Source organism: Thunnus albacares, chromosome 21 (assembly GCF_914725855.1).
Source record: "Thunnus albacares chromosome 21, fThuAlb1.1, whole genome shotgun sequence".
In the NCBI taxonomy this organism is placed as follows: Eukaryota; Metazoa; Chordata; class Actinopteri; order Scombriformes; family Scombridae; genus Thunnus; species Thunnus albacares.
In genome coordinates, this window is record NC_058126.1 from 21,545,260 (window position 1) to 21,564,045 (window position 18,786).

Consider the following 18,786-nt stretch of genomic DNA (forward strand, 5'->3'; position numbering starts at 1 on the left):
CAGCCTGGTTAACGATTTCGAGCGTGTCACGTCGATGCCACCTGTTTTCATTTAGCACTTTTCAGCAGCTGTTCCCATAATTATGCTTGCTGTCAGTGCAGAGAACGGGAGGGTGCTCCGCAGCATTGTGCTATGCCGATAAACAAGGTAGTTAAAGGCCACTTATGGCGACACGGTTACTCTCCCGAAGGGGATTCAGCGTCTGTTTCCAGAACACATAATGGGTGGAAGTGTGTATGTGCAGTTGGACATAGCAAATCGCTTTTTATCCACCATTAGCTTGAAATGAGAGGCATCTGCTTCATGATGTGCGTCTATACTTTGGTTTCACTGAAATGCCTTTGCAAACATTTCCAGTTGCCAAGTACACTCAGAAAGTCACCTTTTTTTTTTTTTTATCTTCTCTTTAATTAGATGTAATCGCTTCTTGAACCGCCTACAGAAACATCTAGTGTCAAGTCATCCCTATTTATGAATCTGTTTTTGGTTGCTCACAGTGAGATCCACTCTTCATTCATAGCCAGTAGCCATAATGCATTTGCAGTGATGTAGATAGATCTGGCTTCTGATGCCCTCATAGAACCAGGCTTTGTTCTGCTAATGAGCAAAATGAGCTTCCTCATTGGATAATCCCCAAAGGGTAACAGTCCCAGTTTGTCAGTGCTGAGTCAAAATCTACTGGGTAGCCCAGTGAACAACATGTAATGTTAGCTCACAAACCTGCCACTGCCAGCTGTGCACTTCATGCCCTTCAGTGTTGTGTAACAGCTCGCCTCTCAACCCTTTATTGTACCTGAAAAAGGCTGGATTTGTTTGTTAGGCTTAGTGGTATTTAATATTCGTCCCCTTTGTCACAAAATGTTGTGAGGAGAAACACCGCCAATAGAAATTTGTGTTACAATACTTATCACACGTGTGCCACTTTTGCAATTACACCCATGGCTGATTTCTTTTAGCCCTGTTAAATTCATTTCCAATGACCTTTATGTTGCCAAATTGGGCCAAGTGTGCAGAGAAGTTTCCAGCAGTGTTAATTGTTTTAGGCAGTGATGTGCGGAGAACTCAGACTTATATGTGAATAGAAGTAATTGTGATTCATTTGCACTCTCTATTTCTCTCTCTCTCTCTCTCTCTCTTTTCTCTCCTGCATCTCTCTCTTGCTTTTGCTGTTTCTCTGTTTCTCTGACACACACTTGCAACCGTACAGCACACATTCCTTGTTAGCATGTGACGAGTTAAGCGAGGTAGAAACAAAACAAAAAGGCCTATTAAGCAGGCGGACCTCTTTTGCTAGACTGATGAACAACACTTTCTTCTGTCTGCCCTCCTGTGTTCACCTGGTTGTGTCTCTGCTCACATGCCACCTCCATCGCCCTCCCCTGCCAGGACAATAGACCATAATGAATGAGTGCTTCCCCATCACAGTGTTAATTAATAAAGGACTTAATCGTATAATGGACTGTGACGGCATGGCGGAACTAGAGAGAGCAAAAAGAAGAAGACAGGGGCTTCTTGGAGTGGCTATAGTCACTTGAGCTAGTGGGAAAATGATAATGATATTACAGCCACTCCACTTAAAATTGGTTTAGTGTTAAGTTTGACCTTGATGATCAGTACCTGAACACAGCACTGAGTCTTGAAAGCACTTGGGTGACTTGAGTCATGTGATGCTGAATGAACTACAGACTCTGCAGACCTCTTCTTTTCAATGAGGGAACTACATACTGTAATACAATTTTAATTTGGGCATAACAACAATTTTAAGCCTGTAGACAGTCTACACTTAGGTTATTTGCAAAAACAAGATGGTGTGTGGACAATTTTTGGCTTTGTTGCAGTGTAAGGGCACTTATAAACACAATTTTAACAGTGCAAACATGTAGACATGTGTTGTGGTTGTCTACAAGAGTATGTGAACAGCAAATTATGCAATACCTTGATAATTAAAAACTGTATCTAAAAGGGGGTAGATCAGTTCCAAATTCAGTTCGCTGCTGGCTTTATGTCACATGTTGACATGCAACTCCAGTGATCATGTGCTTGATTTCATCTTCCAGATGCATAAAGAGTTCATTTCTAAGGATCATGTGTACACGACCATTTAGATGAAAGTAAAATGAGTGAGTCTTGGATAAAACTTTCTTGCCTCCTGACTAGGGGTGTAAAAGTACACTGAATTCATGGTTCATTATGTACCTTGGTTTTGGGGTCATGGTTTGGTATGATTTCAGTACAGCAGAAAAAAAAGGTGGAAAATAACATTTTAGTCTTTCATTTTGAAAAATGTATTAGAGTAATGTATTACTGAAACAGTTTAGTTGTGCCGCAGTGGAAAAGGAAAACAAGCTTTCTGTTTCTTGCATGGTGTCAGGACACCAGCTGACAGCTGTTACATGCTGATTTACGGTCTAACTGTATATAAAGTAGTTGAAACTAGCTATACCTTCAGCAGCTACAACAGTAACATGCTGCTCTAACACTGATTCTTCAGTATTAATAATCTAATGATGTCATATATAATAATATATCAGTCAGGAGGACCAAACCACTACTTTTACTGCAATACTTTTTAAACTACATTTTTCTCTCTCAGAACTGGTTCTTATGACGTGCTGTCTGACCATGTCAGAAATCAAATATGTTTATCTTTGTTCTGAACAGCTTCACTGAAAGGCGGAGTGAAAAGAGATGCGGTATCGTTTCACTACAGAGACAACGGAGCATATTTTTATAATAGCGTTGCAGTCGGTCAGTGCTATGGGTTCCTTTTTTGTCATTCTGACGGCAGCGACACTACAAGGTAACCAGGCTACCTTTGCTAAACCAACTCGCATACATCCATGCTACAGCTAAGTGCTGCGCTGCCAAAACGTTCCAAGTGGAACTCAGTGTTGGAGACGTTCAGACATCATTAGTGAGTACAGCTTTCACTGGAGAGAATCTTCTCCTCATTGTTCAGGAGACAATTCTGTTTTGTCACTCCATGTTAGCAGAAGGTTTCAAGGAAGTGACTGTGCCTGTGAAAAGAATTGGATTTGAGAAAACGTGACTCCCAAGATGTAGCAGGTTCCAGTTTGGGACTTAAGCTGACAACAGACATATTTTACATATTTCCTGGTGTTTCCACTCTTTTTACACAAGTTCATCTATTATCAGTACTTTTGCGCTCTCTGTCCCAGGTGCACACACGGGGCTGAGCTTGGAACAATGAGCTGACTTTCTTTTTTCTCCTGTTCAGAGGTAGTTGAATCCGGCTCTGCCCGAGCTGAATCGGTGCAACGAGGCCTGTCAAGCAGCCTGACAAACTCATTCTTGGCTAGCGGCGCTTGTTCCTGTCTGATGAAAATGTTACACTGCTCTCTCATTCTCTGCCTCGGCCCGCTATTCCCGGAACACAGCTCTGAGTGGGTGGTTATTCTGTCATCATTTTGGAAGAGAGCGTACACACACACTCACACGCACTCACACACACTCAGATAGGGTCCATCCAAAGTAATTTTTTCATCCAGTGTATTACTATCTTCAACTGCTGGGCTAAAAGCCTCTCCAGGGACATAACTCATAGCCAATATTTATTTATTTTATTTTGATAAAAAACATCTTCATTAGAGATAGAGACTGACCCTGCCAATGACGCACAAGGCTATTCATCCATAAGTTTTCTTTTCAGAGTGGAAATTGTACGTTTGTGCTGCGTTGCTATGGGCCTGCATTGGTAACCAACTGATCACAACACACTGACTTGAGTTAAGGTTATTCCAGTATAACAGGTGTCAACACTTACAGAATTTCTGACATGATGTCTTTATAAGCTCCAGACAAGAATGGGAAGTAAAACAGTGTTAATGCATTATATTTACCGCTGCACTGGGTATCAAATTGTTTTTCAATAGTCTTCTGTCCGCTTTGTTCAGCTGTCTGAGGGCAATCAAAGGGTCATTTCCCGACAAGAGCCGGTGATTTCTGTAATAGAACTGGAGGTGTTGAAATGCAGCTCCCTTAAATGGATTCCAGTTGTCTGAATTTACTAAGGGTCCAGTCACGGACAAAGCCCAGTTGGCAAGTTGTACAGACAGGTGTAGTGCCATTTTGAAAGCAAGAGAAGAAAATAACAGAGAAAGAAAGAAAAGGGGGCAGATAGGAGGGCCGTCTGGAGAATAGGGGCTCAGTCAGAGGGTGTTGAAAAGAGCCTCCACCTGAACGCACCGCTGCATCCTAATAACTCCTCAGCCTCCGAAAAAAAAAAAAAACACACCTTATGCTCTATCTTTCCCCTCTTTCCTGTGCTTCACTCTTTATCCCAGCAGCTGTTAAGGGCTGTGTGTGTGTGCATGCGTGTGTATTGATGTGAGTCTATTTAAAGAGGTCTTGCGGTGGGTTTCTGGGGTTGATTGCTCTCACCGCCAGTATTGTTCATGTGGATTTGGCTGCCATGGCAATAACTACACAAATACAGTACAATCTGGCCAATCACAGTATTACAGCACTGCTCTCAGGCTTCCTGTGGAGCGTGCTCGTGATCGGACAGTCGTCAGTTCTTATCTCCTGACAATAAACATGTGTGTGTGTGTGAGAACAGGAAACACACTCAGTTGTTGCTGCTGAGGCACCTTAAGCAAGGCATCTAAACCTCAAAAACTGGAATGGCTATTAGCACGGCCAGTAGCACAGGACTACATTGCTGTATGTATGTATCATGTCTTATTTTTCTTGATTATCAAACTGTTCTGAAAGAACAGCTGTGGACTGACGTCAAAGCAATTGGTTTCAGTACATTTACTCAACTGCAATATGTTGGTGTTCAGGCACAGGTAGGCACTGAACCACAAAATGGAAATTATTTTAAAACATTGTTAAATCTTAACCAGGTTTTGTCGCATTGAACCTAAGAAAGAAGTTGTCAGCTTTTCGATGCCTCTGGTGTTTTCTCTACACCATTACCTTTCTCTCACACCTCTTTTCCCCTTTCTGTTTGACAAAGAGCGAGAAGTAAAATACACAAATGCGATATTCTTTTGTTATTTTTTACAGATGCTCTTTGTGAGACACCAGTAGAAATTGTTAGAAAAGAGACTGGTGTGGTTGTTTTATGGACCATTTTCCAGGTGAATTGATCGTGCTGGGTGTTAGACACTCAATAGTCCTCTCTCACATCTCTCTGGCAGCTGAAATGAACCATTTTTTGTGTACCAATGCATGAGAATCTGCCAAACCAGCCCTGCAACAAAACACTTCTCTGGTCATTTTCAACAAAGGGCCCATTGGTTTGCAAGGGGAAGGAGGGTCCAGTTCTTAACGTGTCACAAATTATCCTTCAAAAGGATGTTGTTCAAAGGAAACAACTTTTTTGAACATCAAATTACTACCTGGCGTTTTCAAAAGTTCTCCGCTGTCCCCGCTGTTCCTACACCAAGCTCACGAGGGTGGAAAAGAATTTGCAGTGCTCGGCTAGACAGTACGGCCAATTGACGATGACAGCCCCAAGATATGTGACATGCTTGCCATCCATTCGCTTTCTTCTCCCGCTCCCCTCATCTTACCCCTCTTTATCTTGTCTCCCGCCTGTTTTCCATTTTCTTGTCATTCATGCCTGTTCTTCTTTTAGTTTTTTTCTGCTGTTCTCTGTGATCTGTTTTTGTTCTCTTTGTTTTTCTGTCTTTTCACCAAAGGTAAAGTTAGAGGCTGCACATACAGTATCTTTGCAACAATGACACTGTAGAAAAGCTCCACAAGAGTTTGCAAACTTTGATTGGTAAATTGGGTCGTCAAAATTTAGAAGACTCAGAGCTGTGAAACTTTTATTTCATACCAGCGACAGACCAGTAAGTGCTTGAAACAGTTAAATAAAATATGTAACATCTCAATCAGACATCTCTCCCTTTTTCTTTATTACTCACAGCAGCCAGACGAAGATGACATGGTGTTAACCCCTGATGGTACACGAGAGTTCATGACCTTTGAGATCCCACTGAATGAGTCAGGCTCAGCAGGCCTGGGGGTCAGCGTCAAGGGTAATAGGGACAAGGAGAACCACGCTGACTTGGGCATCTTTGTCAAATCCATCATCAATGGAGGTGCTGCTAGCAAGGCAAGTAACTACTTCCCCCTTTACCCCCTGACCATTACCTTGATTGATTTAAATGATCGTTTTGTTGCAATTCAATTATCTACAGGTAATGCAAAGATGCTGCAAAGCTGGTGCACCACTGAAATATTGGATTCAGTCATTGTCATGGTGATTTTGAAGTGTTTACATGATGTTAATGCTGTTTAAGAGGCATGACTACCATGCTGCAATATTTTTCCTCAGGGCAACAACGTTCTGTAATATTTTATTATCCCTTTGTAAAAAAAAAAAAATGTGTTGAATTTAAGTCTTCATAAATGCCAGTGGTTTTGCACAACAGAAGAATTACACTATCATTAATTCATTATTATGAATAGAGAAACAAGATTATGGGCTTTCTCCCAGTATTTATTGGGATTTTCTGGGAGCAAGGGTCCATATGATCCCAGAAGTCTGTCTCCTCTAAGTTGTATGAGGATTTGAAGTATTTTATGAGCCAGATCTAAATACTTTCCCATGATGGTATTCGTCTGCAGGATGGGCGTCTGCATGTCAACGACCAACTCATCGCAGTCAACGGGGAGTCGTTGCTAGGGAAGACCAACCAGGACTCCATGGAAACACTGCGCAAATCCATGTCAGTAGAGGGCAACAAGCGAGGGATGATCCAGCTCATCGTGGCTCGACGGTTGACCAAAAACAACGAGGTAGCCCAACAGTCAGGGAGGACTCACACTGATGTGCCAGAGACTAATTGGCATCAAAAGGAGTCAGATTTAATTTGTCTGCCTTTGTTTACTTTTTCTAATCAGATATAATTATTAGTATTCTAATCATGAGCTTACACAACTCTAATATGGACGGTACACACATACAGTATATAGCACATACTGTACACACACACACACTCAACAAACACACATACATGCTCTAATTCTAAGCCTTGTCTTTGAATAAGTGGGAGACATTGAATGAAGGAGAGGGATAGCTACATTTCCATGGAATAGAATGATAAATGAGAGTGGCTTTCTTCTACTTTGCCACTGTCCCTAGTCTATCCCCCCATAGGTTTTGGGAGCTTTGAGATAGCTAGAGGAGGACCTTTATGAAGCGACCACACCACCATGCAAATCTTCAAACAGTCCCATTTCCTGTGTGAGATACGTGATACCGTCTCACATTTCCCTCCATCCTCTGTATGATTTTCTTTGCCCACCGTGGGCCTTGATATGATATCTAAGAAGCACTTCACTGAGTTATGATTGACAGGCCTACGGAATAACACTGTAGGATAGGCAGATAAAAGAATATGTATTGCAGCCAGGTGGATATTTGTCATGAGCGAACAGTCAAGAATATTGGAAAGGGAGGGGATTTCAACTTCATGAAATGTGCATTCTAATACTGAACTAATACCAGCCCTTTTTTCTTATATCAGAAATCATATTTTTTTATATGCCGGGGTAAAAAAGAAGATGAATGCAAACATGATTTAGCTGAATGTGGAATGCTAAGCACAGTATGACTATATTTCAGTATTGTGGATTCATGTGTGAATAGTCAAGCGCACACGCATTCACTCTTCACACACGTTCACTCACCCTGCAGCCAGAGGTTGTAGATCAGGTTTGATTAGTGTTGCTGTGACTCTAATTGGAGCCTGTGTCCCGTGGCTGTGTGTCAGTTTGGAGTACCACGCTGAGCCCCAGTCCCCCCCCTCTCTGCCCTTCACCCTCGCTGTTAGCCCTCATCCTCTGAGCGCTCTGTCTCTCTCTCTCTCTCTCTCTCTCTTTCTCTCTCTCTCTCTCTCTCTCTCTCTCTCTCTCTCTCTCTCTCTCTCTCTCTCTCTCTCTCTCTCTCTCTCTCTCTCTGTCTTCTCGCCACACGTCATCCCCCTGACGCCCTGTGTGTGCTTGTTTTTCACCGTGTTTTAATGTTAATTTTCACCTCCTTTCCCCTCAACTTATGGCGCTCCATAGTTAAACAGGAAGAACATGGCACATAAACAGCCAGGGCCTGCAACTGAATTCCCACAGGTATCACTCATAATTTGCCATACGGTACATTATGGCATTGCAGCATGTGATTTTCATAGACTGTAAGAGTTTGACATTTCTGTTTCTAAATTTTACTTTGTTTTACCCTTGAACTACATTTACTCTGCAGATGTTGTTCTTGTTCACTAAATGCGTTGTTTTTCGAACAATAGCAATGACAATATCTGTTTTCATATGTATACTAGTTGGGCTCTTATTGGTCTTATCCCTCTTCTTGCAAATCAAAATAAAGCCAACAAGACAAACCCAGAGATAGAGAGAGGCTAGAGGGCAAGTTGTAGCAAAGTGTCTTCAGCTGCAGAAAGCAGAGTAATGTGAAACGTGGTTATTTTCAGAAACACAAAATGTCCCTTTAACAAGTTTAAAATGCAATAACTACAGCTATGTTATACTTCCTGTTTATTTCTTTCATCACTCACTTAAGCCCTGCTTTTCTTTTCTTTCATTACATGGCCATGAACCCTCCCCCCAGTATTTTCAGATTTAGGCATCATTCAGACAGACAATAGCACTGCCTGAAAAAAAAAAAAACTCAGCAGGGTAATCTAAAAAAATAAAGGTTGTATAATAAAGGTGCTGGATTAGCCAAATCAACACATCCACACTCACCTTGCTGTTACCTTGTAATGTGGATGCTTTATCCCAATGAAAAGCCTTGAAACTCATGGGTCTGTGGACTCACTGGTACCTGAAGCAACTAGCCCCCACCAACGCAGCAGCCTCTTGCATTTTTAAATGCACGTTTTCGTTCTACACACCTTTCTCTTTCCCTTCTGCCTTTATCCCTCCTCCCCCTCTCCTTCTTCCTCTCCCTCCCTCTACCCCCTCCATCCCCCTCTTCCACACGAGAGGACACACGTCCCTCCTGGGAAAGCTCAGCCCCAAGGTTCAGTGAGTTCTATCACTTTGGTCCAGTCACTCTTCTGTCCTCTTTAATCCCTCACCAGCAGGCAGACAGGTAGACAGACTGACACTGAGCAGACAGTTAGGCTCTGAGACACATCTTCAGAAAGAGGAGAAATGTTTTTTTATTATCACTTTGTAGGTGGAAGGATGAAGGATAACATTACTTTAAAGTCTATTACATTTCTGATGCATTTAGAGAGGCAATTTAGAGAGAAATTTTGACAAGTTTGTATATAATTTGACATCGTCAGTTGCTATGAGACAGCATATTGATGATGCTGCAGAGAGAGATGTAAAGAGAGTGTGTGAAACAAAAGGTGATGTGACAGTGCATTTTAGATTGCGTCCATTAAAGTCCCATTACATACAATCATACATTGTTTAAGCTGCATTGTTTACAGGAGACTTGGTTTCTGAAAAGTGGTTTGAATAAGTGTAATGAAGTCACGAGAAGGAACTTTAATGTACTCAAAGTAGAGAAAAGATAAGATTGTAAATGAAGAATTTAAAGAGGTACTGCAACACTTACACGTGTTTTTTGAGCTGTAAGCTAAATCAGATGACTGCACTGTGATGAAACTCATCAATGCTGGTGTAAATATTGACATTGACACCAAATTTATAAAAATCAGCATTTCATGGGTTGAAAATGGCTCAACCTGTCATCTGCTGTTTAAAATCAGCCCTGAAAAGGCAGGGCCAACGCTCACGTAGAGTCGACCATTTGTGAGGTCTCTATGTGATGAAATTTATATAAATGGTAGAATGTTAAGCCCACCTCCCTCAGCCCCCACCCTTGAGTGTGAGTCTATGAAACCACATAGCCCGTCTGCACTCATTTTCAAAAATATGCTGATTGAGAAAGTTTGCGCTTCAGCAGCTAACAGCAGCTAGTAGCAGCACTGACCTGATGGAGGGAATCTCTCCGTCTGTGACTGTTCGCGGGAGGAAATGCTGCTGGAAGCCACAAAAACAGCAGAAATCCTTTTTTGCATTTTGTTCAGTAGCTCTTTAACTCTCCGGCTGTCTGTTCCTGCAGTCATCAGCTGGTAAAATCTTGTTTTAAAACATGAAATCACGGTGTAACTAAACTCCACCATTACTGAACCTGCAGCTGTGCTCAGCAGCGTATAGTCACAGATGGACAGATTTCCTCCATCAGGTCAGTGCTGCTGTTAGCTCCTGAAGCTAAAACTGTGTTCATGTGACAATAAACTAAGTTAAGTTTCTGGAAGTTAGAGTAATTATAAAAAAATCATTGTCAACACGTGCTTACATCATAGATTGTGCCGTAGTCTACTAAGTTGCTACTGTTGCGGCTGTAAAACGGCGTCACACAACCCCCATGAAATGAATTGTATCACCATCAGAATTTGATCCATTCGATCCAATAACATTTTGAAAGTCTAGAAGAGCCACGCAATGAAATTATTTTATCCCCATTCATGTTAGCAGAGGGCTAACCGGAAGTTAGCTGGCTCAGCTGGTGGAAGTCTCTGGATGCACATTTAAACAGCCAGAGTAGGAATGTCCTGCTCGACATGATATTTAAAAACTCTGTATACTGTGAACTACAGAGAGATTTATCTGGCGGGCTTAATCAGCATTGTGTGAACTCATTTAGCAAGGGCTTGAATTCTGCAGGTTTAAACACAGACAGGTTTATTTAAAAATGACTCCTGGCTTGTTAAATGTCATCACACTGTTTGTCTTCCTCTCATTATTATTGTTATTATTATTATCATTTTTTTTCTGGCCAGGGGATGTCACTGAGCAACTCCTGCCTGCCTGCCTGCCTGCCTGCCTGCCTCACAATTTTACGCCCTACTCCCTCCTCTCAGCTCCTTTGCCCACTTTTTAGCATTTTTAAAAATTATGCAGTGGGTTGAGTTAGGCTCAGACCTGGGGGTGAAGTTACACTTTAAGGTCAGTTGCAAACCTCAAATAAGAAAAGCAGAAGTTAAATGTCGACGCAGGCTCCCGGCAGCTTCAACCACTGCCACCCCCTCCTCCCCAGCTCTTCTGTGTTGGCCAGGCAGATATGTGAGGAGCCAGCGCCAGTTTGCCACTGTCACCCAGCCGAATGGGAGTGAGCACTGGAGGCCACCATTGAAATGAATCAGATCCATCACTGTCTGCAGGGGAGAGGAGCCGAGCAGCACAGCCTAATGCATCAGAGGGGGGACTTTGATGGGTGCAGCGTATCCAGGCCACCCCACTCCATGAAAATTGCATTGATTTCATCATTGCTTGGTGCTGTGGGTTAAAGTACGATCATCTCTGTTAGGACAGAGCAGTGTAATGTCTCTTGGTAGTTTAAGCTTGCTTGGTTTGGTGGATGTTTGCAAAACCAAAACCACACACCAGTCACTAAGCTAGGCTGCATTTTCTTGTGATGTAGCTAAGGATCCTGTAACACATGGATACAAACAGAAAACACTTCAATGGAAATATGAAATGCATTATGTGACACTATGTAGCCTCTTCATGCGCACGCACATTCAAACGCATTACCTAAAAACACACGCTTCCATTTCTTGCCCAAGGTCTCACAGAAGCCTATTTGCTTTCAGAAGGACTCGGGGCTAGATCCATCTAGACAGATCCTCTCAGTGGCGAAAGACAAGTGTTTCAAAGGGCTAGTTCATACCGCTGATGGCCCATGATTAAGCCCATGTCTGAGGTGGAGTACCTCGTCTATTTTTGCTGCCATTAAAGCAGTGACAATGAGTGGCCTTTGCCTTGGGTTAAAATGAGATTTTTTGCCTTGGAATACAGAAAAAAAAACTCTTCAACACGATTAAGGATGTATTCAAGTCTAACAAAGCAGTGTGCCACACTATTTAGGAGCTATTTTAGTGTAGCACAAGGCCACAAGGTCTCCATGAGCCTGATTCAAAAATATGGACCTTTACTGCCCTTATCAAAGCTGAAAAAATGCCAAATTGAGGAAGACTGTCAGTCAGCCTCATCAGAGGATTGAAGTGAGTCCAAAAAAGCAATCAGTCAAAAGAAACTAGTCAGTAGAAATGATAAAGTTACTGGAGGAGTAGCTAAACGTCCTCTGCTGCTATTGACTTTCCGCTTTTAAAAACCAATCTTAATATCATACCTTACAATGCATTTGATGTGTAATCAGGATACATTTGTAGTGTGCAGACAGAAGTCAAAGGTATGCAGAAAAAGTGTATTTCATAACATTTTGAATATGCTCCATCAGTGAGAAGCACACACACACAAGCATGGTTACCCACATACACACACACTGTACCCGCACAGTCTGTACCAGAACAATTAATTTTTCCTCTGTTCTGACTCCACAGATTGCCTCTGTTTGAAAAAGTATCATTCTGCCCCAGATAGTCAAGCGATATGATTGGTTACTGCCAATTTGTTTGAAGCATTGTAATTGCATCGCTGCTTCAGAGACTGCATAATTTCTCTTTCTGTATCTGAGTTCTATTAATATATCGTCACATGTGTTTAAGCAATTAAATTTATGAAAAGTCATTTCAATTCCATTCCCCCTTTTTTTTTTTTTTTGCTGGCCACACTTCCTGAATGTTCTCCATCTTTCACAATCCTCAAGTCACAAACCCAAAGTCCTGTGACTGAATCAAATGCAGATCTGTTACAGTCGTTTGCTTGTTCAAAGTCAGCATTAGATTTAATTTCCACTTTCTGCCCTCTGCTGTTATTACTTTTCAAAAACGTACATGCATTGATTCAATAATTTGGACATTTCTTTGGGAAAAACTTCAGGTATAGAGACATAATCCTGTGTATGTTTTCTGGAGACGAGGCTGTTGCTGTTGCTGATACAGTTATGTTACATTAGATGGAGGAACTTGCCGTAGCAGTTTTCCACTGGCTTGAAAGTAATGTGGTTGGAAATGGGAAATGCTGAGCAAAGTGTAGCACAAATGTAAAAAAAAAATTGGGAGAGAGAGGTGAAGTGGTGGATAGACTACAGACTAAATAAGTACAGACTCATGATGACATGTAGACCTAATTAATTAGCATTTGATTTGAATCTTAGCTCTTTGGCCTCCTTGGTCAGCAGCCCATCTTGGCTGTGGCTTAAACTGACAAATTGACCTTTATATATACAGAACAAAGAAGTCGGTTTATCATTGGATCATCAGAACTCATTAAATACAAAGAGGATTATTAGAACATAGTGGCAAATGTTCAAGATTATATTCTGACAATAAATACGCTGGGTTTCATGTCTGAGTTTATAAAACAACAACCCCTTTCCCCCTATGTCTCGTATCCTGTTTACAAACTTCTATTCAGTGGTGCGTGTCTGTTTCTGTCTGTTGCAACAGCCACGTCAGTTCATGACATTACTAAGATATTTATCACACCAGCATCTAAAAGCAGACAGACTGATGACAAGCATGCTTGTGGCTGGGTTTCATTTGTCTGATTTGAAATTCATCACGTAATGTACGCACACGCCTGTCTGTACATTTATGATGTTATTTGTGACAGATCTCCTGCAGACGTCGACTTTTTTTTTGACAGACTGGCTGTCTTGTGGCTTTTTTTTTTCGTCCTTCTTGACAGAACTACGGCAACTTGCCAATAAAGCACTGCATTAATCAGAGCAACAAAAACATATTTCCACCAAGATGCATCACCACAAAAGCTTTCTCATCCTCCCTGCCTGTGTTTACCAGGGACATAATTCTCTCATTTTACAGATTAAGGACTGAGTTGAATTTCACAGTGTACTATTTCTACAGAGTTCTCATGATAATTCATGAGACGGAGCTTCAGCCTAAGGACAGCAGTGCTATCACTTCAACCCTTCGCTTCACCATCCTCCCCATTTGATTCAATTCATTGAAATAAAGATTTTCTAACTTTCTCTTTCTTTTTTTTTTGCTTGTCTCAGCAGAGCTCTGTCAAGACAGCCTCGAGACATAAATGTAAAGCTTTTATGCAAATTGTTCCCTCTCTTTTGACCAAAGACTTTTTCAGTCCAGAAACCCCAATCATGTACCTCGTGGGACAAGAAACCACTGCAAAATGCTCCAGTGCATTGAGTCACCTGAGAAACCTGTTTATGGTTTTGTTTTTTCTTAAGCCAGCAACATATTACTACATTTAAATAAATGCCAACCAGCGTCTGTTGTTCCTCAAACCAACAAACCACTAGTGATGCAGACATTTAATACACTGCAGAGGTTTTGATATACAAGCCAGCTAATTAACGTCAATGCCTAGATGGGAAGGAATGTGACAGCCTCATAACAGCATGATGCACAAGGATGACAGATCAGCATGAAGAGTGAGGTGGGGCGTCAATCCACATTTTTAGGCTGACATAATGACATGACTAAATATTACATACAACAGTGAGTGGAATGAAAATGACACGATTTACATAAGATAGTGTGTCTCAAATAATCAAAAAAGCAAGAATGACCTCTTCTGAAAACAGAACTGATTGTTTATCTGTGGCCACTGTGGCCATGATGGTGACTAACTAGGGATCAGAGTTTACTTTCCTTTTCTTTTTTTTTTTCTTTTTACAGCTACACCATTAGGGAACATGGTCAGGTAATTGACCAGCTGAAACACTTTTATTATTTATGAGAAGCAGCAGGCGGTATAGGATTAAGATCAAAGCAGATGATGCTTTCACTTTAGCATTGTTGCATCATAGGAGTTTGCAGACACAGTAGTTTAGTTAACTCTGTGAGGAGAGTAGATGTAACAGCTTATTCTGTATATAAAAGAGCATCCAAGTACTCTCTGCAGCATGCCAATGGCTCTGTTTGTAATCCAGTCCAATAGCGTTGCAGTCAGTGAGGGAACGTTTATGCAAAGAGACAAGGGGGAAGGAAGTGGCTGGCCCTAACAAAAGACGCTCACTCGGATGAGAGAAGGGCTGATCGATAGAGCCAGGAGAGAGCTATCAATCAGAGCCCCGGCCTAGTAAATTATGGTTTTATTAGTATTGAGCTGACCACTGCTGGGAGAGACCTTAAAACATTGAGATGCTGGCCCACACCAGAGGGAAGAGAAAAGGAGGGAAATTTGTGTCAACCCCAACCCCCACCTTAATATGGAGTGATTGAAGTCAAGTTAGATCATGACATGTAGAGACTACAGCTCCCCTGTTGTCATAGCAAATAGGAGTGATTCATGGAAAGGGGATAGAGTGAGGGCACAGAGCAGTGCACTCTGGGAAATGCAGTTTCCAATGAAGCGGTGACTAAATTGAGGAAAGTAGATCGCAGAGCAGCAGAAATGCAATTCCAGCGCTGCCGGGCCCTCATTCCCAGCCGGCTCTCTGAGGACTAACTCATTTAGGAGCGGCAGGGGAAACTCAATAGGACCAATTGAGAGAATAATATATTGAATCTGGTGGTTGAGTGGGCTGCTTGGGCACAGTTGAGGACTGTGGAGGTGAAGTGTGTGTTTTAGAGTCTGAAAACCCAAGTGTAGTTAAGCAACATACACACGTGTATGTGAATACATACATACACACACACACACACATTCCTTTCACTTTGCACCATAGTACACGTGATGTTCAGTTGTAAGCTGTATGTGATACTATTGCACGGCGTATGAACACAGCTGATAACAACAGAGGATTGTCGACTCTACACAGATTGGCATCAAGACAAGACACTTTATGTATCTTTAGATGGAGAGACAACAGTAGTTTGGGCAGTGAAACCTGATTAGGAGATTTACTCTCACATATCCAGCTGTTGTTCCCGTGTTTTAGTGAAACTGAAGTTGTGAGAGGCTAATAAAAGTGGGGTATCTGGCCAGCAGAGAGGCAGGTTGTGCCCGGGGCAGCATGCAGCAGTTTAAGGATTGTAATTACAGCATTATGGTGGAGGTTGACTGGATTAGGGCCATGGCAACAGGCTGAGACCAAGATAGAAGGCCAGGAAATGGCCATAGACTAGACATCATTAGCCTTAGTTGACAGCTTAAGACCAGCCCTGTCAACACACTGCTTCTTCACCCTCACTTAGTACTCAAGGTCAGGGAGATGTTGATGCACAGGCAAAAACCTGTTTGTGCATGAGTCTGCACTTAACCACAAACGCATACAAACACACTCACACACGTGCGCATGGATGCAGCTGTGCAAGCACACTCTATTACACCACAGCCACACTGACGAATAAAAGCAATACCTTGAACACACAAGCATGCAGTCCAATGGGAGCTGAGCAGCAGTTGATCTTGACTGGGCTCAGTGTAAGTCACAGTGCTCTCCCCTCTCCCCTCAGTCAACAGGATAATCCACTCTGAAAATGACTAGATTAAGGCAGATTAAACACATGATGAGGTGATGAGAACCACTGGTAAGAAAGGACTAAAATCTCACCAAAGACGCTGAAAGACTTAACGGAACACATCCACTTTTGGGTAAATAAACTCCTTGATCAACTTGCTGTTGCTGTTATTTAAGAATTAAATCAGCAGTGGTTTGAACACTATGATACCGCAAACCTTTTTGTCTGTTGTGGCGGTCATGGCTACTGATGCTCATGCGAACTAACCACTCACTTCCACATTTTTTAAGTCTGCTGGTTCAGTTGCAGAATTGGCAAAATGCATCCCATCTCGGGTATCAGAAAATATTTTTCTAGGAAAAGACCTAAATGTTAAATCACTACTCTGACATTGAATATCAGCTAACAGCAGAGCGCAGATTTGACATGAAAATATCACAGCTTGACATGAACTTCCACCAGTCAGTAAACATTCACAAGTCAGTAAACATTCACAGCATGCTGAAATATTAGTATGCACAGATGCAGACTCAATTAGTATTGGTTACACAAATATTAAGTTGATTCCAAAGTCTATTTGCCATCGAAGCCGGTGAATACTTTTGAAATTAGCCTGTTCGGCTCTCGGAGATAGAGGGAGACAGTGACTAGGATGTCTTTTTGAGATCTATTTCTCTTGACACATTCTATACATAGTTTTCATATCATTTGATTCTCAGCTGCACGCTCTCTCTGTTCCACTCTGTCCACACACTTCTCCACCTCTTACCTTAAACCTTCCATCTTACTTCTTTTCAGCTCATGGCAAGTCTCCACCAGATGTGAAACAGATTGAAAAGTGCAGAGCGGGTTAGAGTGAAAGAGAGAGTAGCAAGTAAAATAAATTTTCATTTAGACAATTTGAACCTTATTGAGTCTGAATCATCCAGGGACATGCTTTTTATTATAAGGCTGGCAGTGGCCATGGCTCTGATTGTAATTGCATTGACCCAGGCCTCCATTTCACACACATACACACACACACACACACACACTGACACGCACACATTGCCTCTCTCCCGCCTCTCCCCTCGCTCTTATCAACACGCTGTCCCGATAAAGTCCTGCGCTCTCAACCTCATTAAACCTCTCATTTATATTAAACAGCCGATAAGTCCCTCTCGCCTGGTATGCGTCTCCCAGGGCACGCTACTCCCACGAGAAGGTAACTTGGCAGCACCCATACTGCACTGGGGCCTCAGCTCACACACCCCTACAATCTCCCTCTTTCTTGTTATTCCTTCAATTTGTTTACCGAAAACTCCCCACCTCCTCCTCCTCCTCTTCTTCCTCCCTCCTCCTCTTCCTCCTGCCCTTCTGTCTTCCTGCTGCTGCTGTTGTCTGATTTTTTACTCCCCTCTCTCTTGGCCGGGAGCCAGCAGAGTGTTATGAGACATCAATATTAGCCAGGGCCTCCTGGTTTAAAGCATGCTTGAGGTACAGAGTTGAACTGTGCAAGACTATCTAGCTGTGAGGGAGCTATCTGTAATAGGTCCTGTTCAGGGAGTTCTTCTCCAGTGCATTCCCCCGGCTGCCCACAGGCTCCTATGAAGCATTGTCAAAATAAGGCCAAGGCCCTAGCTTTATTCTCTAACTCTCTGCACGTGGATTTGATTTTTTTTTCTCTCTCTACTTGCTGACTCTTGCTGTAGTAGTTCCATTGTCTCTATGCTAAAAAATACTATTGGCTGTTGAAGCCAGTATCTGGGCTTGGTGGTCACAGACCCAAAGACTAACCGCTAACACTGTCCCTCTGTCAAGACTGACACATGCACTGAGTGTACAGTGGGCTCAATAACCAGCAGTGCGGCACATTGACCACATGGCAAATGTCACTGGTCCATTTACTAGAGCTCATTGTTAGAGACAGCTGTCTATCGGCCTATGGGAAATCCATGGAGCTTTATCCGGCTCGGACTACTGCAGGAGCCGTCTCACACTGCTGAGCCAGAAAATACGACGTTAGCTGAGATAGATACTGAAGCCCAGGTTACATGTTTCTGGAGTATTGATGGAATCACATTAAGAGCCATACTGTGCCTGAAGTTCAGACTACCAATTTGATTTTAAAAAAAAAAAATCCAGTAGTAGTCCAATTTTTACCCTTTTTACCATCTGTTTGGTTTGTTTTTAAGTCACAATCTATGTTTCACATGTAAAAGCAAAGGTTAACCCCACCACCAAATATCAAAACACATGACACATGAGCTATTAACACACAGAATAACACAAGCCTACCTAAGTTTTTTAGCCATGATAGCGGCTAGGGGTGGAAATAACAGTCAGTCCACCATTTTGGTCCAGACAACAATTGGATAGGTTGCCATGAAATTTGATGGTGATGGTGAACATGGTAAACATTACACCTGTTAAACATCAGTGTTAACATTGTCATTGTGAATATGTTAGCATGCTTACATCAGCATTAAGCTCAATTTAATTT

At 42.1% G+C, this 18,786-nt stretch overlaps 1 protein-coding gene across 8 annotated transcripts in view; it reads left to right on the top strand.

Moving 5' to 3' along the window:
- LOC122972572 (partitioning defective 3 homolog) overlaps nt 1–18,786 on the top strand; it is a 356,531-nt gene that overhangs the window by 197,159 nt on the left and 140,586 nt on the right. For 6 of the 8 annotated variants that reach the window (XM_044339771.1, XM_044339764.1, XM_044339768.1 and 3 more), the window contains exons 13-14: nt 5,900–6,088; nt 6,604–6,774. In XM_044339771.1, coding sequence (XP_044195706.1) covers nt 5,900–6,088; nt 6,604–6,774 — 360 coding nt within the window. The remainder of the gene's footprint in view (nt 1–5,899; nt 6,089–6,603; nt 6,775–18,786) is intronic. The other 2 variants (XM_044339766.1, XM_044339769.1) reach the window with 1 other exon arrangement.